A 25025-nucleotide genomic window follows, 5' to 3' on the forward strand; every position below is an offset into this window, starting at 1 on the left:
CCCGCTGAGCAGGGGGACGAGGCAGGGGTGCCCTCTCTCGCCGGGGCTGTTTGCCCTGGCGCTGGAGCCCTTGGCTACCCTGCTCCGTTCCTCAAGGGAGGTGTGCGGATGGCAGATTGGTCCCCTGGAGGAGAAGGTGTCGCTGTACGCCGACGACACCCTACTGTATTTGGCAGATGCGTCCTCCTCTCTGCGGGCGGCCCTGGATATTTTTGAGTCTTTTGGGAGGTTCTCGGGGATACGGATTAATTGGAGTAAATCTGTTTTGTTTCCCCTGGACCCGGGCGCCCGAGCCCTGGCTGCCCCCTCCCCCTTGCAGTGGGTGAACGAATTTAAATATTTGGGTATCTGGGTTTCTGGGGACCCGGGGGCATACGTCCCACGTAATGTGACCCCTGTCCTGGAGCGGTTGCGGGCGCCATGCGCTGGGTGGGCCTCCCTGCCCCTTAACCTTCTGGGTCGTATCAATATCATCAAAATGATTTTTTTGCCTAAATTCCTTTACGTTTTTCGCAACTCCCCGGCCTGGCTCCCCGCCGCTTTTTTTCGTGATCTAGACAGCTGTATCGGCGCGTTTTTATGGGCCGGAGCACACCCCCGGTTGGCGCGTTCTACCCTGCAGCTCCCGGTGGACTCGGGAGGACTGGCCTTGCCGCACTTTAAATTTTATTTTTGGGCAGCTGTGTTAGTTACCGTCCACTGGTGGTTTGCCGGCTCTCGTTCTAACGCTGCGACGTGCCTGGAGGCGGCTTGCCTGGGCTCCTTAGCTGACCTCGGCAACCTGCCCTACAGGGGCGCGGGTGCGTACCCCTCTCTTCCCCTCCCCACTATGACTACGCTGCGGGTCTGGCGGGTGGCCAGGGCACGGTTTCTCCAACCTAACACCTGGTCCCCTTATCAGCCCCTATGGGGCAATCCGTCGCTCCCTCATCTGCGGATGCTTCCTGACCCGCAGGTGTGGGGCCGGTGTGGTATACAGCGCTTGAGGGACATCATGCCTGTGGGCGAGCTACGCTCGCTCCGGGACCTTAAGGGGTCCTTTGCCTTGCCCCGCTGGATAGGCTTTCGTTATCTCCAGTTGCGCCATGCGGTCAGTGCTCAGTTCCCGGTCACCCCTGTCATACAGACTGATCGTCTGGAGGATGTGCTGGCGCCGGCGGACCTCCCTAAGCCCCTTTCTGCCCTATACGCTACCCTGCTTGTTGTTGACTCCCCTGCGTTGGAGCGTCTTTGGCAGAAGTGGTCTTTGGACATCCCCGACTTGGATAGGGAGGACTGGGAGGACTGCTTGGGGAATGGTTCCAGACTGGTCATTGCCTCCAGGGACAAGCTTATTCAAGTCAAGTTCCTGCACAGGGTCTATTATACTCCTCAGCGACTGCACAGAATGTTTCCTGCGAGGCCGGCAGATTGTTCGGAGTTCTGGGGGGCGGTGTTCGAGGTCATGAACACCCGTCTTCACCTCTCGGTCACGTGCGCCCCGGAGCTGGCGCCCCGGAGCTGGCGCTCTTGGGCATCCCCGATCAGGTTAGGCGCAATAAGTATTCCCGTTTACTGATTTCTCTATTGCTGTATTACGCTAAGAAGGAGATTGTCCTTCGGTGGGTCTCCCCCTCCCCTCCCACGCTGGCTGCGTGGGAGGCCCTGGTGCATGGGGCTCTCCCAATGTATAAGCTCACCTACATTAATAGGAACTGTCCCCATAAATACGAGAAGGTTTGGCAGCCTTGGATAGATGGCACGGGTTGATCCTCTGTTCTGTTTGATGCTATCTGTCTGTGTTCCATTTGTTTTTCCTTTCTTTTTTGTTCTTTTTTTTTTTTTTTTTTTAGTAGACTTGCATCTAGCCCCACCGTGCCTTTTACCGTGTTCTTACTGTTGGATCCCCCACTGTATAGGTTTTGTTGCCTTCGGCACATCTGTTTTTTCCCCTGTGGTCTGATGATGTACAGCAGCTACACATGTAATGTATATTGTATATTGTCGTGTGTTTTTTTTTTTTCAATAAAGAGCAACCTTGTTTGTAAAAAAAAACCATACGCCTGGATAATAACATGGCGAATCCATTGGGAGATTGTTGCCCTAGATGCTGCCTGTCCTTTTCTGGGCCCTTCTGGCAGCACAAACAAAGAATCGGTCTTCCGAATCTGAGCTGACATTTTCAAATAGACTCTGAATGCACGTACTACATTTAGAAAAACGTAACAACTTTTTTTCTGCTGTTTGAGGATTTGGAAAGAAGGAAAGCAGTATGATGTCCTGATTCAAATGAAAACTGGACACCACCTGATTTTGCCAAATTAAGGATCCAACCCAGACTTTCTAAGAACTGAACTGCCTGGAACACATTCTGGCTTAGAGTAGAAGCTGGCTGATCTATGAGCAGTAGATCATCTAGGTATCCTAAACTGTTATCCCCTGAGATCTTAGAATTGCCAATACCGGAGCTAGGGTTTTTGTGAACACTCGTGGAGCCGTGGCTAACCCAAAGGGCAAAGCCAGGAACTGAAAATAGCAGTCTTCCACCGCCACCCGCAGAAACCTTTGATGGGCCTGGAAAATTGGCACATGAAGGTATGCATCTTTGATCTCTATGGATGCCAGAAATAAATCTCCTTGCAGAGAAGCAATGACTGAGCGAATTGATTCCATTCGAAATGTGCGAATATTTAGAAACTGGTTCAGGGCTTTGAGATCCAGAATAGGTCTCACATCTTCGTTTGAGTAGAAGCCCTGAATTTCTTATCAGCCGGAAACTCTGTAATCACTGCTTGTGATTTCAGATGGTCTAGAGCCTGAAAAAAGGATTTTCTCTTTAATGGATTTGCGGGTATGTTGGATCTTAAAAACCGAGGATGAGGAAACACCCAGAATTCTAGTTTGTACCCCCGGGACACTGTGGAAACAACTCAGCTGTCCTGAATCACTTCTACCCAGGCATCCGAGAACTGTAGTAGTCTTCCCCCCACACGACTGAGTGGGGGCGCCCCTTTCATAAGGTAGATTTAGAGCTAGGCTTGGTTGGCCTCTGGACCCAGGGTTTCTTTGCCCTTGCTCGGGAAGCTTTGCACAAGATCCAGATGGCTGAGGCCGTTTAACCACTGTACTGCGGCAAAGTGGTTAGTTATCGTCCAGCGACGTAGACCTACGTCGCTGGACTCCTAACCTTGTGGGAGGCACGCGCGCGCCGCCGGAGGCTCGCTCCCGCTGTATTCAGCCACAGCGGGAGTCGGCCCAGGGGAGGAGCGGCGGTGATTACCGCCGCTCTTCCCCGATCGTTGGGGAATCGAGTGTAGAGATCCGCCCGCTTGTGTAAACAAAGCGGGCGGATCTCTGAAGTGGCTGAACCTGCGATCTGTCCCTGTGTCACTCAGTCACCCCCCCCCACACACGTTAGTAAGCACCAGGCATACATTAACCCCTTGATCACCAATAAAAATTAACCCCTTCCCTGCCAGTGTCATTTTTACAGTAACAGTGCATATGTATAGCACTGATTACTGTAGAAATGTCACTGGTACCCCCAAAAGTGTCAAAAATGTCAGTCAAGGGTCCGATCTGTCCACCGCAATGTCGCAGTCCCGCAAAAAAAAATCGCAGATCGCCGCCATTACTCGTTAAAAAAAACCACCAAAAATGACAGAAATCTTTCCCTTAGTTAGTAAATGCAATAACTTTTGCGCAAACCAATCAAAATACGCTTATTGCGATTTTTTTATTACCAAAAATATGTAGCAGAAAACAAATTGGCCTAAAATGTTAAAAAATTTAGATTTTTACATTTTTTTGGGGGGGAATTTCATATAAAAAAAATGTGAAAAATATTGTTATTTTTTCAAAATTGTCGCTATTTTTTTGTTTATAGCGCAAAAAGTAAAAATCGCATAGGTGATGAAATACCACCAAAAGAAAGCTCTGTTTGTAGGGAAAAAAAGGACGTAAATTTCGTTTGGGTATAGCGTTGCATGACCGCGCAATTGTCAGTTAAAGTCACGCAGTGCCGAATCGCAAAAAGTGGCCTGGACGTAAGACAGCAAAATCCTCCGGTGGTAAAGTGGTTAAACTGCCTAGGATTAGAAGTATTGAGTACTTGAGCGTTAGACACCTTAAGAGAAGGACATGTACTCCTCCTCTAAACTGGTTGAAGCGCACTCTTCCCCCCTGAAATCTTTTGGATATATTTATCCAGATCGTCACCAGATAGGCATTCCCCATAAAAGGGAAAACCAGCTAATAACTTCTTACAAGGTAATTCCACAGACCAATTCTTAAACCACATAATTCTGTGTATATGTACTGACAGAAGAGCAAACCGTGAAACCTGCTATATGGAGTCCTTAAGAGAATCTACTGCAAAACACAAAGCCCAAGGCAAGTCTGCTCAATCTTCAGCAGACTCCCCCTGAACAGGAATACTCTTGGCTACCCGCTTAATGCGGTCCTTCAAAGACTGACAAACTCCTATAGCTGCCACTGCCGGTTGTCTCGCAGACCCAGTAATAGCAAAATAAGCTTTTAGTAAAGATTCCAATTTCTTATCCGCTGGACCTTTAAAAACCTGGACATTGTCTATAGGACAGGTTCAATTTCTATTTACAGAAGAAATAGCAGCATCAACTGTAGGAAAACTCCACTTCTTTGTGAATTTTTCCTCCATGGGATACAACAGAGAAAACCCTTTGAGACGAAGAAAAACCCTATCAGGGTGATCCTAATCAGTATACACTATCTGCTCTAAAAGCAGATGTAAGGGAAAAGCCTGAGAGTTCTGAAGAGGGCGCAATGAGCCTAATGAAGAAAAAGAGACTTCAGAAATCTCTAAGGGGGGTAATTTAAATCCAGGCTGGACCATTTCAGTGAGAGACTGAATTAACAATCTCTGAGATTGAGATGCCGAAAATGGCTCCTCAGACCCTGACTCCCCGGAAGTGGAATCCTCAGCTTGACCTTCTAGGTCATTTACAGCTACTTCTATCACGTTTCCTTCCTCCTTGCCTCCTTGTGATACTGAAGAAATCATGTCAGCAATCTTTCCCTCAAGGCCGAATAAAGCTGACGCCAAATTGTCCTTAGTGACGTAGTCTGAGACAGAAGCCCTAGATGTAGCTGCTATGCCTGACAACCGCCTGACTGGCTCAGTTTGGCCAGTCGCCTCTGGCCTCTCAGGGGAGATTAACACAAACGATGCTCGGCTAGGATCATCCAATCCTGATGGTGGCACACTTGTGCCCCTTCCTGCTGTGCCCCCACTCCCTTTCCGGGAGGACATTGCTTCAGACAAAAAACTTGAGGTACTACTTTAGTGCACTCAATCCTTGTGTTAAGCTGTAATCAGCTTATCACAATACATAGCACAGTTACCCCCACAGTAAAAGAACCTGTCAGGTTCTGCATCCATCCACCCACAGTGACTCATGCACCCAGCTGCAGATGCTCTGTGTCCCATCCAGCTCCTTACAGAAGCCCACGCTGCCGGGAACACTTCCTCAAATGCCGTGCCGTCTCCGCTCCTTACTGCCCCTGTGCACGCCGCACGCCACGTGCACACTCGATGCATCACGGACATGCCCCCGGCTCCACGTGCACGCTCGCACATGATCGAAAATAGGGCCGTACTTGCGTGCGTGCCCTTGCAGCCATATACCACAGCAGGAACCGGCCACCGAAGGCGCTGGGTGAAAGCAGATGCGCGGGCAGGGCATATGTGGTGGACTAATTGAATTCTCTGACAGAACAGAGGACTGTCTTGTTTACATAGGCAGACTGCCGTTCTGCCTCTCCTGTGGAAGATCGGTGGGTCCCGGCGGACGCAATGACCCACTGATTGGCTCCTGCTGTATCCAATCACAGCAGAAGACGGTAGCCGATACGCGCGCGCCCCAGACCCTGTGCACCAAATTAGGTATGTGATTTCGCACAGGATGGCCGCCCCGCCAGAGTATATCTGTGTGGGACGGTTCATAAGACGTTAAAGAAGATACAATGATTAATTCCTGTTACAACTAATGCCTGGTACACACGATGAGATTATTGGATGAATTGTACGATCTGGTATTCCACGAAAAAAAGTATTGTGCATGTCTGGTCAGATTGCATCGGATAAACTGTCATGATCGGGTCTCGAAAGCTCTGTACTAACGATCAGATTATCGGACGAACGCTTCAAAAGCGGTATTTGTCGTATGATTTTCTGATTATGTGTACTAAACTTATGGCCTTATGCAAGCAGGTTTTTTGTTCAGCCCCTTTGAACTCCTCTACTCCTGGCAGGAAAAAGGGCTTCTTAAAAAAAGGTGCCCTAAGCCACGTATTGCATATGCATTTATGCGCGTTTTGGCGCATCAAATGGTTGAGCATTAATGCATTCCATTGGCCAGAATATTAATTATTTTCTGCCCATTGTAATGCATATAATGCTCAAATGCATATAAATGCCTCTAGCATTTAAGCACATCAAGTTTTTCTTTTTAAAATCTCCTCTCCTGAACGCGCTTTTGATGGGGTTTTTTTTCAGCCTGTAAATGCTTTTCTTCTAATACGCCTGTATATGCCTGTGTGTGCTTTGACACATACACTAAAATAGAGATGTGCTTACAGCAGTGTTTCTCAACCTTTTTTCAGTGGTGGCACCCTTAACAATTCTGCACAATCTCAAGGCACCCCATTCTAAAAAAATGGAAAAAAAAATCAAAACTAATAGTTTTACATAATGCAGCAACATCCATACACATTGGTCCATCCAACATTAGAAGTGATTTATTCCTTCACTATTGCAGAATGGTACGGACTAGTATTCTAGGGTTTCTCTTCTCCCTCAGTTTCTCATCTTCTATTTGCTAATGTGACACTAGTGCTGATAGAGAAGGGATGAGGAGGAGTAAATAAGGATGCTGTGCAAGCAACCGACGTAGGTCTCCCGCCCCAACTCGGCAGCGGGGACTCCGATGCACGGGGCAGGCGGCTCCGATTGCCGCCTGACACCCGCGATTGTTCTCCACTGAGAGAGAAGAACGGTCAGCTGTTGTAAACACAGCTGACCATTCTTCTCTCTGGAATGATCACAGAGCGCCTGTGATCCTTCTATATAGGATTACATGTCTCTGTGATCATTTGACAAGCCACGCCCCCCCACAGTTAGAATCACTCCCCTAGGCTCACATTTAACCCCTTGATCACCCACAGTGTTAACCCCTTCCCTGCCAGTGTCATTATTATAGCAAAAGTACATATGTTTAGTAGTAATGTCACTGGTCGATCCAAAAGTGTAAAAAATGTCCTTCAGGGGTCCGATCTGTCCGTCGCAATGTTGCAGTCCCACTAAAAATCGCAGATCGCCACCATTACTAGTAAAAAAAATGAAAATGACATAAATCTTTCCCGTAGTTAGTAGACGCGATAACTTGTGCGCAAACCAAGCAAAATATGCTTATTGTGATTTTTTTAACAAAAATATGTAGCAGAAAACAAATTGGCCTAAAATGTTAAAAAAAATTGATTTTTAAATATTTTTTTTTGGGAATGTTATATAGCAGAATGTGAAAAATATTGTTTTTTTTTTTTTCAGAATAATCACTCTTTTTTTGTTTTATAGCGCAAAAAATAAAAATCGCACAGGTGATCAAATACCACCAAAAGAAAGCACTTTTTGTGGGAAAAAAAGGACATCAATTTTATTTTGGTACAGTGTCGCACGACCGCGCATTTGTCCGTTAAATTAACGCAGTGCCGAATCGCAAAATATGGCCCGGCAATTAAGTGGGGAAACCTTCTGGTCCAAAAGTGGTTAAAGTCATGATAGAAGGTATTCTAGAAAGAATTATTTACCTTTTCCATGTGGATGAGTTCAAAGGCTGCCAGAAGTTCACCTGTTTTCTTCTCACCCATAAATATTGGATGCCAGGATAGTTTTGGTGAACGCTGTAGACTCGGCTTACATATACACCTTCCCATGAATTCATCTGCCCCCTACAAAACAAGACAACGTTATTATTGTTGTACTGCACACAAAGATGGACGCACATTTACCATGGAACAAGATGGAGTCATTTCTGCTACACTATCTATCTAGGTGAAATCACTGTACCAAGATGGAGGTTTGTGATATAATAATAATAAATAAATAAAAAAAACATAAAACTGATCTATATCAGTTATTTCCTGCTACAAAGCAGCTCTTAATAATTTTACAGGCCAGTTTGCTGGCTCTCCATGTACTCACATAGGTGTCATAGTCATATATCTCCACCACAATACTGGGGGGAACCTCCGCTACCATCTCTGGGCCTCCAAATATTTCTATCTCGTGGAAGATGAGCGTCTCGTCCCAGGTCGGGTTTAAAGTGTTTTTCATCTCCTGCGTCTTCTGGCTCTGATGGAGGAATGACACAATGGCATACGGGTCTGGAATCAGAAAGAGACAGGAAAGAGGTCATCAACCTATGGCCCTTTAGTAAGCCTAGAATTAAAACAGGATTGTAGGTGATGGTGAGGAACCAAAACAATACCCTAATTTTATATTTTTTTGAGAGACACCAGATTATCAATTAAGCCTTTTTTGTGTTGGGATCTAGAAGTGTTACTAAACCCAGGAGCCTGCATTCACTATATCTGGTCTCCCCAGGGGCCTGCATTCACTATATCTGGTCTCCCCAGGAGCCTGCATTCACTATATCTGGTCTCCTCAGGAGCGTGCAAGTCACTATATCTGGTCTCCTCAGGAGCCTGCATTCACTATATCTGGTCTCCTCAGGAGCCTGCATTCACTATATCTGGTCTCCCCAGGAGCCTGCAGTCACTATATCTGGTCTCCCCAGGAGCCTGCAGTCACTATATCTGGTCTCCCCAGGAGCCTGCAGTCACTATATCTGGTCTCCCCAGGGGCCTGCATTCACTATATCTGGTCTCCCCAGGAGCCTGCAGTCACTATATCTGGTCTCCCCAGGAGCCTGCAGTCACTATATCTGGTCTCCCCAGGGGCCTGCATTCACTATATCTGGTCTCCCCAGGAGCCTGCATTCACTATATCTGGTCTCCCCAGGAGCCTGCATTCACTATATCTGGTCTCCCCAGGAGCCTGCATTCACTATATCTGGTCTCCTCAGGAGCCTGCATTCACTATATCTGGTCTCCCCAGGAGCCTGCATTCACTATATCTGGTCTCCCTAGGAGCCTGCATTCACTATATCTGGTCTCCCCAGGAGCCTGCATTCACTATATCTGGTCTCCCACAGCACACAGAACATGGAAAAGAAATAGTTTTAGTAAAAATAAACTGCTAAATACCTTTTCTCATCAGCATTATATAGCAGTCTTGATACTTCTATCAGTGTCTGGGTAAAGCTTGTAGGAGAAGTTTTCATTCAGCTCTGTCTGGACAGTGCTGATTGGCCCTGTGCTAATCCCATGCACGCTAAAAAAAAAAAAACTTTCTAGCAATACACACCAAACTGAGCATGTGCAGCTTGTCCCCTAACCTCTGTTCTATCAGGAGATGGATTGGGGACAGTGGAAGAAGAGGAGGATCAGAGTAGGCAGAATCAAACAGTCTTTTTACACAATGCAGTTAACACCTTAGGCTCCACAGTGAGTAAAACAAGCATGCTTTACTGCATATACACACTCATTTTACTGTTGTGGTTTGAGTAACACTTTAAGTGGGAACAATGCCATACTGACAGTTGATGGTCTCAGAAAAATGTTAATTTAACCCTTGGAGACAAACCTTTAAGCAGGACCTTAGGTTTCCATTAAAAATTAGAGTAGATAGATTACATATGAAGAATATAAAAGAAAACAATATCAACAGTAAAAAAAGACAATATGAACAGATTAACAATATGAACAGTAAAAAAAAAAAATAATAATATACATTGTAAACTCATTAGAGCCTTGTTTCCATCGTCCTTTTTGGAATTCCCTAAATAAAAATACCACCAGGGATTGGTTAATTCACTTGTTTCTTTGTGATGTGGATATGGCTGGTCTAGCTAGAACTTCCAGCGGGGCTTGTACCCTAAGGGTCCTTTCACACGGGCTTTCCACCCGGCAGACTCAGTTTTGCTCAATGGGGATCAATCCGCCGATCCCCGCTGAGCATGCGGATGACAGCTCCGTCTCCGCTTACTTTGCATAGACAGAGCTGTCAGATCCCCGCTCTTCTCTATGGGAGATCGGATGAAAATGGACAGGCGACTATCCGATTCCAGACAGATGGAAAATAGGGCTGCACCTGTTTGGATTTCACGGACCACATCGGATCAGATAGCAGCGGGTGTCAGCAGAGATGTCACCGCTGACATCCACTGCTCCATAGAGGTGCATGGATCATTGAATCAGGTCCGCTTGAAAAACTGCCAGGCGGACCTGATCGAAAAGCCTGTGTGAAAGGGGCCTTAGAGATGAGCAAAATAATGGCGGAGGGAGGAAAGCTGGGTGGGGTAAAGGAAGTGGTTGTTTATCAAGAGTCAGCTGTGCCTCAGTATTGGGTAGTATATAGGAAGCTGGGTGTGTGGGTGACAGTAAGGGTATAGACAGACAGTATATGTGTCATGCCATTCCCCCTGGCAATTGACCATCTGGTCCTAGGATACCAAGGGAGGCTGCAACTAGATTGACTACGCTTTCATTTGCTTCGTATCCTCTAGGGCAGTGGTCCTCAACTCCGGTCCTCAGGGCCCACTAACAGGCCAGATTTTAAGTATTACCTTGGGGAGATGCAGACTAGAGTACTGCAATCATTGAGCAGCAAATTAGATCACCTGGGATGTATTTCCGTTATCTTGCAAACCTGGCCTGTTAGTGGGCCCTGAGGGCTAGGGTTGAGGACCACTGCTCTAGGGTGATCCTCGTGAGCAACCCTGGGGCACTACGTGACACCTTTTTTGGTAAAACTGAGCTATTCTCTCCCTTCTCCTCCATCTTAGGATCGGCTCCTTGTATAATTTGGTTGTAACCCCTCTAAGGGTTTCCCAAAAACCTACATCATTACACTCTAATCTCTCTACACTCTTGAGAATTGGGGTTCATTAGACCCTCTTTTGGGTTCAAGGCACCATTGTTTATCTGTTCCTTGATTACATGCTGGTAGGTTAATTGGATCCTGTATAAAAAAAAAAATTGGCCCTACTGTGTAAGTATGAATGTGAGTTAGGGACCTTAGATTGTAAGCTCCTTGAGGGCAGGGACTGATGTGAATGTACAATGTATATGTAAAGCGCTGCGTAAATTGACAGCGCTATATAAGCAATAATAATAATAATATTTCCTCCCATGATGAAGAAATCATCTCAGGATTTCGAAACATGTTGGGATCTATGGTCTGAATCACCACCAGCAGGCTCTTATACCCAGAGTACTGTTTAGTTTGTCTGTAAATCCATTGCACAGTGATTTGATTTACACGATGGTTGTCTAAATCGGCCTGGGTGAATTTTTTTATCCCTAAATGGCATAGCATTTGAACCACAGCCTGCTGGCTTTGAAAGGCCAATAAGGGGGTATCTGAACAAGCCGGCCTCCTAAGGGCCCTTTCAATATGGACCGTTCATTTCATCAGTTCAGTCATGTCAAAATGGATGAAGTATTCATCAGTTTTTCATCCATGTTTCATCTGTTTTTTGTCAGTTTTTCGTCCATTTTTCCTCAGTTTTTTTTTTTTTACATCTACTACCAATGCAAAAACTGATGTAAAAAGGACCGTTTGTCAGTTTACATCTGTTTTTCATCCGATCCGTTCTGTTAACCACTTGCCGACTGCCTGCCGGCTGTCGGCTGCGTCCAATCACGTAGTTCTATGTGACTGTAGTGCATGTAGTTTCGGCGGCCGGAGCCGCACTCCCACTGTGTTAAGACACAACGGGAGGCGGGTCGTGGGAGGAGCGGCGGCGATTGCCACTGCCCTCCCGCGATCGCCCGAGAAACCGAGAGAAGACCCGCTTGCTTATGTAAACAAAGCAGGCGAATCTTCTGGCGAAGAATATACACCTATTGGAGTATATATTTTCTATAGTGGTAGGATTATAGTTTTATCTCTGGAATACATCCCCTTATTTATGCATGCTAATATTCTGCCAGCTTTGGCAGCTGCCGCTTGACATTGCATGCTATTGCCTAGTCTATCCTCTACCAAGACTCCCAGATCTTTCTCCATTTTTGATTCCCCCAAAGGTTCCCCCTCCTAAAGTGTATTGTGCTTTTATGTTTTTAGTCCCCAAGTGCAAAACCTTACACTTCTCCACATTAAACCTCATTTGCCATGTCGTTGCCCACTCCGTTATTTTGTCCAGATCATTCTGTAAGATATCTGCCTCATGCTGTGCAGTTATTGCCCTGCCCAATTTTGTGTCATCTGCAAAAACTGATATATAACTAATGATCCCTTCCCCAATCCTGTTTATGAATAAACTGAACAAGGTTGGTCCCAGGACTGAGCCATGGGGGACCCCACTTACCACCCCAGACCAGTCTGAGTATGCGCTATTTATTACCATCCTTTGGACACGCCCTTTTAGCCAGTTCTGTATCCAAGAGCAAACCTTGTGGTCGATGCCTTATTTTATAAATTAAGCGCTTGTGGGGAACTGTATCAAACACCTTAGCGAAATCCAGGTACACCACATCCACCTGTCTCCCCCTATCTAGCTCACAGCTCACCTCCTCGTAGAATGTTAACAGATTGGTTTGACAAGAACGCCCATTTGTAAACCCGTGCTGATTACTGCTGATGATGTTGTTGTCTTTAGCAAACTCTACGATATAGTCCCTTATCATCCCCTCCAGAGGTTTACATACTATCGATGTCAGGCTGACCGACCATGTTACTGACCAATTACCCTAATTAGTTGCAAAATGTTCTTCCAGCTCTTCTCTGTCAGTACCACTTTGCCAGCTTTTTGTTTCCCTGTCCTAACTTTTTTGAGACATGCTGCTGCCATCAGTTCTTAAAATAACCTTATTTTTTTCATAAAATGGTACATTTTCTAAGTTTAAACATTTGATATGATTTCTATTGTGAATAAAATATGGGTTAATGAGATTTGCAAATCATTGCATTCTGTTTTTATGTAGATTACACAACGTCCCAATTTTTTGGAATTGGGGTTGTAATAATACCGCTGCCTGTTCTCTTTGTCTCTTGTAAATTTGGGCTAATTCTCCTTAATTAGAAATGTCCTGCTACTGGGCAATATTAACACTGCTGTATTATAGTGCCCTGAAAAATTATTCATACCCCTTTAAATTTTTCACATTTTGTCATGCTACAACCAAAAATTTTAATGTATTTTATTGTGATTTTATGTGATAGACCAACACAAAGTGAAACATCATTTTGAAGTGGAAGGAAAATAAAAGGAAGAAAAATAAAAAATGATTTTCAAAATTTTTTACAAATAAATATGTAAAAAGTGTGGTGTGCATTTGTATTCAGCCCCCCTGAGTCAATACTTTGTAGAACCACCTTTTGCTGCAATTACAGCTGCAAGTCTTTTTGGGGATGTCTCTACCAGCTTTGCACATCTAGGGAGTGAAAAAGTTGCCCATTCGTCTTTGCAAAATAGCTCAAGCTCTGTCAGATTGAATGGAGAGCGCCTGTAAACAGCAATTTTCAAGTCTTGCCACAGATTTTCAATTGGATTTAGGTCTGGACTTTGACTGGGCCATTCTAACACATAAATATGCTTTGATCTAAACCATTTCATTGTAGCTCTGGCTGTATGTTTAGGGTCGTTGTCCTGCTGGAAGGTGAACCTCCGCCCCAGTCTCAAGTCTTTTGCAGAGTCTAACAGGTTTCTTCTAAGATTGCCCTGTATTTGGCTCCATCCATCTCCCCATCAACTCTGACCAGCTTCCCTGTCCCTGCTGAAGAAAAGCATCCTCACAACATGATACTGCCACCTTCTTGTTTCACGGTGGGGATGGTGTGTTCAGGGTATTGTGCAGTGTTATTTTCCCACCACACAGTGTTTTGCTTTTAGGCCAAAAAGTTCAATTTTGGTCTCATCTGACCAGAGAACCTTCTTCCACGTTTGCTGTACCCCACACATGGCTTCTCGCAAACTGCAAACGGACTTCTTAACTCTTTCTTTCAACAATGGCTTTCTTCTTGCCACTTCCAAAAAGGGCAGATCTGTGGAGTGCACGACCAATAGTTGTCCTGTGGACAGATTCTCCCACCTGAGCTGTGGATCTCTGCAGCTCCTCCAGAGTTATCATGGGCATGGCTGGCCCAAGACACTGTGCTGCCTGGTCCGAGAATGAAATGCTGCCCCCCCCCAAAAAAAAAAAAATTCACGCCCTCCAAGATGCCCCCACATTCTATAGGACTATGAAAGCAGTCAGAGGAGTATGAGTGTGTACGGAGTGACAGCAGGAGCAGGACAGAGCAAAAGACACCGGGCAGATGAGCGCACCAGGCTTTCTACTGTCTATAGTGCCACAGTGCCCTGCAGGGCTGCGAGCATGGTACAGGAGAATGCAGTGCTGCGGGCATGGTGCAGGAGAATGCAGGGCTGTAGGCATGGTACAGGAGAATGCAGTGCTGCGGGCATGGTACAGGAGAATGCAGGGCTGCGGGCATGGTACAGGAGAATGCAGTGCTGCGGGCATGGTACAGGAGAATGCAGTGCTGCCAGCATGGTACAGAAGAATGCGGGGCTGCGGGCATGGTACAGGAGAATGCAAGGCTGCGGGCATGGTACAGGAGAATGCGGGGCTGTGGGCATGGTACAGGAGAATGCGGGCTGTGGGCATGGTACAGGAGAATGCAAGGCTGCGGGCATAGTACAGGAGAATGCAAGGCTGCAGGCATGGTACAGGAGAATGCGGGGCTGCGGCATGGTACAGGAGAATGTGGGGCTGTGGGTATGGTACAGGAGAATGCAGGGCTGCGGGCATGGTACAGGAGAATGCAGTACTGCGGGCATAGTACAGGAGAATGCAGTGCTGCGGGCATGGTACAAAAGAATGCGGGGCTGCAGGCATGGTACAGGAGAATGCAGGGCTGCGGGCATGGTACAGGAGAATGCAAGGCTGCGGGCATGGTACAGGAGAATGCGGGGCTGTGGGCATGGTACAGGAGAATGCGGGGTTGTGGGCATGGTACAGAAGAATGCAAGGCTGAGGGCATGGTACAGGAGAATGCGGGGCTGCGGGCATGGTACAGGAGAATGCGGGACTGCGGGCATGGTACAGGAGAATGTGGGGCTGCGAACATGGTACAGGAGAATGCGGAGCTGTCGGCATCGTACAGGAGAATGCAAGGCTGTGGGCATGGTACAGGAGAATGCAAGGCTGTGGGCATGGTACAGGAGAATGTGGGGCTGCGGGCATGGTACAGGAGAATGCAAGGCTGTGGGCATGGTACAGGAGAATGCAAGGCTGTGGGCATGGTACAGGAGAATGCGGGGCTGCGGGCATGGTACAGGAGAATGCAGGGCTGTCGGCATGGTACAGGAGAATGCAAGGCTGTGGGGATGGTACAGGAGAATGCAAGGCTGCGGGCATGGTACAGGAGAATGCGGGTCTGCAGGCATGGTGCAGGAGAATGCGGGGCTGCGGGCATTGTGCAGGAGAATGCGGGGCTGCAGGCATGGTACATGAGAATGCGGGGCTGCGGGCATGGTATGGGAGAATGCGGGTCTGCGGGCATGGTACAGGAGAATGCAGGGCTGTGGGCATGGTGTATGAGAATGCAGGGCTGTGGGCATGGTACAGGAGACAGACATGGTACAAGAGAATGCAGGGCTGTGGGCATACTACAGGAGATGCAGTGCTGTGGGCATGGTACAGGAGAATGCAAGGCTGCGGGCATGGTACAGGAGAATGCGGGGCTGCGGGCATGGTACAGGAGAATGCGGGGCTGCGGGCATGGTACAGGAGAATGCGGGGCTGCGGACATGGTACAGGAGAATGCGGGGCTGTCGGCATGGTAAAGGAGAATGCAAGGCTGTGGGCATGGTACAGGAGAATGCAAGGCTGTGGGCATGGTACAGGAGAATGCGGGGCTGCGGGCATGGTACAGGAGGATGCAGGGCTGTCGGCGTGGTACAGGAGAATGCAAGGCTGTGGGCATGGTACAGGAGAATGCAAGGCTGCGGGCATGGTACAGGAGAATGTGGGTCTGCAGGCATGGTGCCGGAGAATGCGGGGCTGCGGGCATTGTGCAGGAGAATGCGGGGCTGCAGGCATGGTACATGAGGGGCCGCGGACATGGTACAGGAGAATGCGGGGCTGCGGGCATGGTACGGGAGAATGCGGGTCTGCGGGCATGGTACAGGAGAATGCAGGGCTGTGGGCATGGTGTATGAGAATGCAGGGCTGTGGGCATGGTACAGGAGACGGACATGGTACAAGAGAATGCAGGGCTGTGGGCATACTACAGGAGATGCAGTGCTGTGGGCATGTACCATGCCCGCAGCACTGCATCTTCTGTAGTATGCCTGCAGCCCGGCATAATGACAGGTAGTGTGCAGTCTCACTTACCTGTTCCTAAAGGGCGCTGTAGAATTTAAAAATGGCGCCGCCCGGCGCCACACATCAACACGTCCGCGGCCGGCCTGACATGCACACTGCGCATGCGCCGCCGCCGCTCAGGAGAGCTAATACATGTTCGGCTATTCCCGGAAATAGCCAAACCTTTACGGGCTTTACCGAGCGGCGGCACGTGTGCAGTGTGCATGTCGGGCCAGCTGCGGACCTTTTTATTTTTTTTTTGCGATAGGCTTAGAAGAGAAGAGGCGGCCGGGGGCCGCCCCTCTCTAAGTGCCGCCTAGGACCCATGGTCCCACCGGGTCCATGGGCCTCTTGGCTGCTTCTCCAATTAATGCTCTCCTTGCCCAGCCTGTCAGTTTAGGTGGACGGCCATGTCTTGGTAGGTTTGCAGTTGTGCCATACTCTTTCCATTTTCAGATGATGGATTGAACAGTGCTCTGTGAAATGTTTAAAGCTTGGGATATTTTTTGATAACCTAACCCTGCTTTAAACTTCTCCACAACTTTATCCCTGACCTGTCTGGTGTGTTCCTTGGCCTTCATGATGCTTTTTGTTCACTAAGGTTCACTAACAAACCTCTGAGGGCTTCACAGATCATCTGTATTTTTACTTAGATTAAATTACACACAGGTGGACTTTATTTACTAATTAGGTGACTTCTGAAGGCAACTGGTTTCACTAGATTTTAGTTAGGGGTATCAGAGTAAAGGGGGCTAAATATAAATGCACACCACACTTTTTAGATATTTGTAAAAAAATATTTGAAAACCATTTATCATTTTCCTTTCACTTCACAATTATGTGCCACTTTGTGATGGTCTATCAGATAAAATCACAATAAAATACATTTCCGTGTTTGGTTATAACATGACAAAATGTGGAAAATTTTTAAGGAGTGTGAATAATTTTTCAAGGCACTGTAATACAGAAGTGTTAATATTGACCAGTAGCAGGACAATTCTAATGAAGGAGAATTAGCCCAAATATACAAGAGACAAAGAGACCAGAACAGGCAGTGGTAATACTACAACCCCAATTCCAAAAATTTGGAAAATTTCAAGGGGTATGAATACTTTTTCAAGGCACTGTATCTGTGGTACCTTATTTCTTAGCAAGAAGTTGATAGAAATTGGGCAGCAGCTTAAATGTTTGCATTATGAAATACTAGCCAGTTTTTAACTGCCAGTCAAAGCAATTCTATTACTGCTTGATGGAAAAGCATGGGTCTCAGCTGAAACTACCTGAAACAAGCCCCTTTTCAAGCCTAACTAAATGAGTTTTGGGGTGATACTGCTGTATGTAAGCTGAGCTAATTTTTAAAGAAAAAAAGGCCAATTTCAAAGTCATACCAGAGAATGCTGTCACTAAGGCTGTCAGTGAAAATTGTATTGTTCTGTAATACCATGTACTGATTTAATGCATTCCTCAAGCCTGTAATTTTAAAGATTTGTCACCCCTATGTACGTATATATTATATTATATTATATTATATATATATATATATATATATATATATATATATATATATATATTATATATATTATATTATATTATATATATATATATATATATATATATATATATATATATATATATATATTATATATATATATATATATGTGTATAATTTTTGTCAATGGTATAGGAGTGCTCAGCAACCCTGCCTTTCTTTTATAACAATTTGCCTATTAGCCCTGAAAATGGACAGAAAATAATAACAGAATTCACCCCTCTATAGACTTTTGGCACAAACCCTCATTGAATCAAACCTGGGCAGATCAATACACTAATTTTATAATATACAAAAATTCAAATGTAGGTACAGCTCAAACTTTTTCATTTAGATTTGGATAGAGTGGAGAAGGTATAATACCCATATGAGACCCCATGCACACTGGGCGTTTAGCCTCCGTACATAATATTCTGGTAAGGCACAGGTACACCTTACTGCCCTGCTGCTAGCAATCTGTAAAACATTATGAGAGGCGGAAAGCTGCTGTAGCTGGTCAGGACTGGATGGGGCACTGAGTGGTACTAACATTTAGGCCAGTATACTGTACACCAAGGGACAAACGCCCGGAATGCAAGGAGTCTGTGTTCTGGCCATTCCACCCTGGGCACATACTGCCCTAAACATTTGTTCCCAGCACTCCTCTGGATATCAATGACTATACATCCTAAAAAGCATACACATGGAAATATTTTGAGGTCTTCCTTTTTATCTAGCATTAAAGTGGAGTTCCGGCCTCAAATACCTTTTTTAACTAAAAATACCCCTATAATACTAATCCATCGTCCTTTACAGAACCGCTATTCTCATATTTACCAGGTGTACACATTTGGATTTTAGTCAAAATCGTACTTTTAAAAACGCTGTCTGGGCGCGGCCATCTTAGACGTGGGCATCTGAAGCCGCAGTGTAATCTGCTGTGTCCTTCTTCCTGATTCCAGGGAGTGTTCTGGGAGTTCTTCCTGATTCCAGCCTCCTGGGAGTGATGACAAACAGCTCCCAGGATGCAATGCAAAGGCAGAAGTGATGTCGGTGGCCGTGGCCACAGAGGGGGGAGAAGGAGGAAGTATAATGAAAAATGCCCTGAAAATAAGGTAAGGGACCCCCCGAAAAAAATTGAAAATGCCCAATTGTTGATCAGCATAGAGAGCACTCCAGGAATCACTAAAGTTGGAAAATAGGCCGGAACTCCTCTTTAAGCTGGTCACACACATTACAACCTGATTGTACAATCTTCTCTAGTTTAAAAACTATCTAATGTGGGGTCCTGACCATACACCACTGCGCTAGATAAGATGAAACCCACCAGAAAAGCTGTCTTCATCCATTGGGATCAAGTTACGGGCTTGGTAGAGGTAACAACGCAGGTGGTAGCGGTTTCCATCTATGACAAAAAAAAGAGATCTTCATTAATAATGCTTAACAGTCAATTGGTTACATTTTACTTGAATAAGATACACTCAATAGGATGAAAAACAGGATTTTTATACTTACTGTAAAATTTTGTTTCTGGATGCTGATTACACTGCTTGCCAACCGCACACTATAGTTTTACTCGTACAGTGCGGGCCGGCTGCGCAGAATTACGTACAGATATGTGACTCTGCTTTTCCGGGTAGGGAGCGTGCGCCCGTCAACCTGGCTAAGTGGTCATTGGCTTCCTTACATGCCGATTACTGGGTCCTGGCTAATGATTCGTGGCTGGAACCTGCCGATCAGTGGAGCAGAAGACAGGAGAGAGACCTGTATACAGTGCATTCGGAAAGTATTCACAGCGCTTTACTTTTTCCACATTTTGTTATGTTACAGCCTTATTCCAAAATAGATTAAAATTATTTTTTCCCTCAGAATTCTACAAACAATACCCCATAATGACAACGTGTAAGAAGTTTGTTTGAAATCTTTGCAAATTATTAAAAATAAAAAAACAAAAAAAAATCCCATGTACATAAATATTCACAGCCTTTGCTCAATACTTTGTTGAAGCACCTTTGCCACCAATTACAGCCTCAAATCTTTTTGAGCATGATGCTACAAGCTTGGCACACCTGTTTTGAGCAGTTTCTCCCATTCCTTTTTGCAGGACCTCTCAAGCTCCATCAGGTTGGATGGGGAGCGTCGGTGCACAGATCTCTCCAGAGATGTTCAATCAGGTTTAGGTCTGGGCTCTGGCTGAGCCACTGAAGGACATTCACAGAGTTGTCCCGCAGCCAATCTTTGTTATCTTGGCTGTGTGCTTAGGGTCATTGCCCTGTTGGAAGATGAACCTTACCCCCAGTCTGAGGACCAGAGCACTCTGGAGCAGGTTTTCATCAAGGATAAAATTGTGGGGGGGGGTTGTCCTATGCGCTACCACAATAATAGAGAACTTCAAATTATAAGAAGTATAAGAGAGGGGCTGCTAGCATGAAAATGTGTCCCCACATTGAACTAAAAATGTGTACAAGAAGTGTTCCTAGAGCGGGCCACCCGGCCAAACTGAGCAATCAGGGGAGAAGGGCCTTAGTCAGGGAGGTGACCAAGAACCTGATAGTCACTCTGAGAGCTCCAGCGTTTCTTTGTGGAGAGAGGAGAAGCTTCCAGAAGAACAACCATCTCTGGCAGCACTCCACCAGTCAGGCCTGTATGTATGTAACACTGGCCAGACGGAAGCCACTCCTCAGTAAAAGGCACATGACAGCCCGCCTGGAGTTTGCCAAAAGGCACCTGAAGGACTCTCAGACCATGAGAAATAAAATTCTCTGGTCTGATGAAACAATGATTGAAATCTTTGGCCTGAAAGGCAAGAGTCATGTCTGGAGTAAACCAGGCACCTCTCATCACCTGACCAATACCATCCCTACAGTGAAGCATGGTGGTGGCAGCATCATGCTGTGGGGATGTTTTTCAGCAGCAGGAACTGGGAGACTAGTCAGGATTGAGGGAAAGATGAATGCAGCAATGTACAGAGACATCCTTGATGAAAGTGTGTAACAGAAGGATGCAGCGCTCCTACCGACTATAAATTTAAAATGTTTATACCAATTATCATAAATTATTTATACATACATTTAGTGTAAACACATAAAAAGTGATATTGGTGTACTGATTCTATGAGTATCAAAGTTGTGCATAGATATAAAAATGTATATAATATTATCAAGTGCTCCTTATAAAGTGAACCCGTGTTTCAAAACAATAAGAAAACTTTGCCTTTCTCATTTCACCATATACAAACAGAAGGAACTCCCATCATGTAAAATTGTAACCATTTATTTAAAAGGAATATAGTAACACTCACATATAATATCATAACAGTCTGCTCAGGTTCCAATAACTACTCCTGCTGATTTGCTCCCGGTCTGGCCGAGACACGGGGGGCTGATGTCACCCAGACTCGTCCCTACCTGTTACATCACTCCACACATGACTTCATCAGGGGTGGAGTTGGGTGTACACGAGTCTTCTACTTATACTCTATGGCAGTTAGGAATTTAACTATCTGCATCTTTATGCGCTGTTAGAAATCTCTTGATATTGCATAATCATCGCTCTAACAGCAATAATGTATTGTACACATCCTTAAATCGATTTAAAACAAACAAGTAGAAAAGCAAGTTCTAATATGACAACATTAAAAAATATTTTTAAACAATTCTACAATATCAGTTAGAATAATAGTTCAATCCAAAATTTCAGTACTCATTTCTCCTCCATATTTAGCATTAAAATTCATAGCCGAATCTAGGTTGCTGATCAAAATGAAAGCCAGTAACATGCCGCAACACATTAAAATGATTAAAACCGCTAAAAAAAGTTTTTTGTTTTTTTTTTACACAGAACCTTTAGCCTTTGCTGTGGTACCTGGTTAACGAAAATAACCCTCAAGTGGCTGAAGAGTGTGATAAGATATAGTCAAATATACCTATTTTTTACATCAATCACACACATATATATATATATCTATATATATAGATATATATATATATATATATATATACATATATATAAAATTGTGTATAGTAATATGTCAGCACCACCCAAGTGGGGTTCTCTCATTAATTATTTTAATACCAGAGCCCCCCAATTAATAATCATTAATCTATTTCGAGAAAATTAATGAAGTGGGGGATATGGACAATATATGACCTATTTCATAGACAATACTATTCAAGTAAGGGAATATAGGACAAAAAATATATTATTAATAATCAGCAATAAAGCAGTTTAGATCAAATTCTATGTTATGGCCTAGGGGCGTCAAGGTCTGTAATTCAAATGTCCATCTGGACTCGCTCTGGCTAAGGGTCATAACTTTATTACTCCCTCTCCAATGGGGTTTGAAACTTTCTTTCCCCCAGAAAAGTAATTCTGCTGGGTTTTTATTATGACGGGTAAGGAAATGCCTAGATACACTGTGTTTTGGGTACCCTTTTATGATGTTTTGTACATGTTCTCGTAATTTTTTCCATAGTGGTCTATTTCTACGGTAGACTAAATCTCTAATCTTTGGTGTTTACACCAAATGTATGTATAAATAATTTATGATAATTGGTATAAACATTTTAAATTTATAGTCGGTAGGAGCGCTGCATCCTTCTGTTACACACTTTCATCAAGGATGTCTCTGTACATTGCTGCATTTATCTTTCCCTCAATCCTGACTAGTCTCTCAGTTCCTGCCACTGAATAACATCCCCACAGCATGACGCTGCCATCACCATGCTTACTAGGAATGGTATTGGCCAGGTGATGATTGGTGCCTGGTTTCCTCTAGACATGACGCTTGCCTTTCAGGCCAAAGAGTTCAATCTTGGTTTCATCAGACCAGAGAATTTTATTTCTCATGGTCTGAGAGTCCTTCAGGTGCCTTTTGGCAAATTCCAGGCGGGCTGTCATTTGCCTTTTACTGAGGAGTGGCTTCTGTCTGGCCAGTGTTCCATACAGGCCTGACTGGTGGAGTGCTGCCAGAGATGGTTGTTCTTCTGGAAGCTTCTCCTCTCTCCACAGAGAAATGCTGGAGCTCTCTCAGAGTGACTATCTGGTTCTTTGTCACCTCCCTGACTAAGGTCCTTCTCCCCTGATCGCTCAGTTTGGCTGGGCTGCCTGCTTTTGAAAGAGTCCTGGTGGTTCCAAACTTCTTCCATTTATGGATGATAGAGGCCACTGTGCTCATTGGGACCTTAAATGCTGCAGAAATTTTTCTGTATCCTTCCCCAGATCTGTGCCTCAATACAATCCTGTCTCAGAGGCCTACAGACAATTCCTTGAACTTCATGGCTTGGTTTGTGCTCTGATATGCACTGTTAACTGTGGGATCCTATATAGGCAGGTGCGTACCTTTCCAAATCATGTCCAATCAACTGAATTTACTACAGGTGGACAATCAAGTTGTAGAAACATCTCAATGATGATCAGTGGAAACAGGATGCACCTGAGCTCAGTTTTGAGTGCCATGGCAAAGGCTGTGAATACTTATGTACATGTGATTTTTTTTTTAATAAATTTGCAAAGATTTCAAACAAACTTTTTCCACTTTGTCATTATGGAGTATTGTTTGTAGAATTTTGAGGACAATAATGAATTGAATCCATTTTGGAATAAGGCTGTAGCATAACAAAATGTGGAAAAAGTGAAGCGCTGTGAATACTTTTTAGATGCACTGTATGTAAACAACACAGATCTCTCCTCTGACAATGGAGATGTGGCGGTTTTTGTCTCCAGTATATATGTGCCGTCATTTGTAGACGCTATAATTTTTATGCAAACCATTTAGTATACACTTATTGGGATCTTTTCTACCAAAGCAGAATAGAAAGCATGCAGCAGAATACATTTTGGCCTAAATTTATGAAGAACTTTTTTATTTTTTTTATTTTATGGGATATGTTTTATAGCAAAAAGGAAAAAATATTGGTCTTTTTTGTTTATAGCGCAAAGAAAAAAAAAAACCAAAATGGTGATCAAATACCACCAAAAGAAAGCTCTATTTGTGATAAAAAATTATATAAATTTTGCTTGCGTACAGTGTTGCATGACCGCACAATTGTCAGGTAAAGTAGCACAGTGCCATATAGCAAAAAAGTTGCCTGGTCATGAAGGGGGGAAATCTTCCGGAGCTGAAGTGATTAAGAACTTAAAGTGTAACTAAAGGCAAAAAAATCCCTGTCAATTCTTTTTTTTTGCTATCTGTGCCCCCAAGAAATTTCACTTTACTTCCTGTCCCATTCCCAAAACAGGAAGGGAGAAGAAGTCCCTCTAAAGTGAGGGAATCCAGGGTGTCACCAGAACTAGTGTCCCTGTTGGAAGGTTTCTCCTCTATTACTGTACTGATGTTCTTTTATTTTCACTTTCGATGATAATGGTATCATTGAATAGAGAGGGGCAATCTACCGGGAATCTCCCTAACAAGGTCAAAGACAACAAAAGAAAAGGATTCCCCTAAGGGGTTGGGACTTTTTAGGCACTCAGATAAATGTAATACAAGTAAAGTAGTAGAGTATGTTTGAAAAAATATATAACAAATGTTTTATTGACAAAAAAGAAGAATCTAAAAACAGCAAGTAGGTACATGAATTATACACATGCAGAAAATACAATACAATGCAGCAGCAGAGACGATTCTCATTCCATCGTGCCTTTGTCACGACAATACGTCGGTCTGGGTTCTCCTTGGACTCATTTAACCTAATTGAAACAGCTTTCTACACCTGAGCCTGTTTTGATTTGGACTCCAGCCGCACACAGTTCCCCTTGGATGGGTTTGTCTGTGTGAGCTCTACACACAAATGGGAAAAGGGGTTCAACCCCCTAAATACAGGTCTCGGTGACCTTGTACGCACTTATTTCTGCTCTGCGCACCCCCCAGTGGACACATAGAGAGAATGCTGAGCCTGCCGAATTGATTTTAAATCCATACATGCAGAATCTCTTCTAATACAGACAGAGACCTTACAAACAGTTATGTGCAATATTTCACATTACCCCTGAAGAAGAAGCGAATAGCTTCGAAACGCGTTGGGTATTTCGGTGTTAACTTACTTGCACG

The 25025-nt window shown here is 44.8% G+C and overlaps 1 protein-coding gene across 1 annotated transcript in view; it reads right to left on the reverse strand.

The window, feature by feature from the left end:
• DYSF (dysferlin) overlaps positions 1-25025 on the reverse strand; it is a 412280-nt gene that overhangs the window by 121964 nt on the left and 265291 nt on the right. The window contains exons 32-34 of the mRNA XM_082264486.1: positions 19305-19382; positions 8219-8400; positions 7825-7965 (exon numbers count right to left, since the gene is read on the reverse strand). Of these exons, the coding sequence (XP_082120612.1) occupies positions 7825-7965; positions 8219-8400; positions 19305-19382 (401 nt within the window). The remainder of the gene's footprint in view (positions 1-7824; positions 7966-8218; positions 8401-19304; positions 19383-25025) is intronic.

The sequence above is a fragment of the Pelophylax lessonae genome (genome assembly GCF_965119305.1).
Source record: "Pelophylax lessonae genome assembly, chromosome: 1".
Classification (NCBI taxonomy): domain Eukaryota; kingdom Metazoa; phylum Chordata; class Amphibia; order Anura; family Ranidae; genus Pelophylax; species Pelophylax lessonae.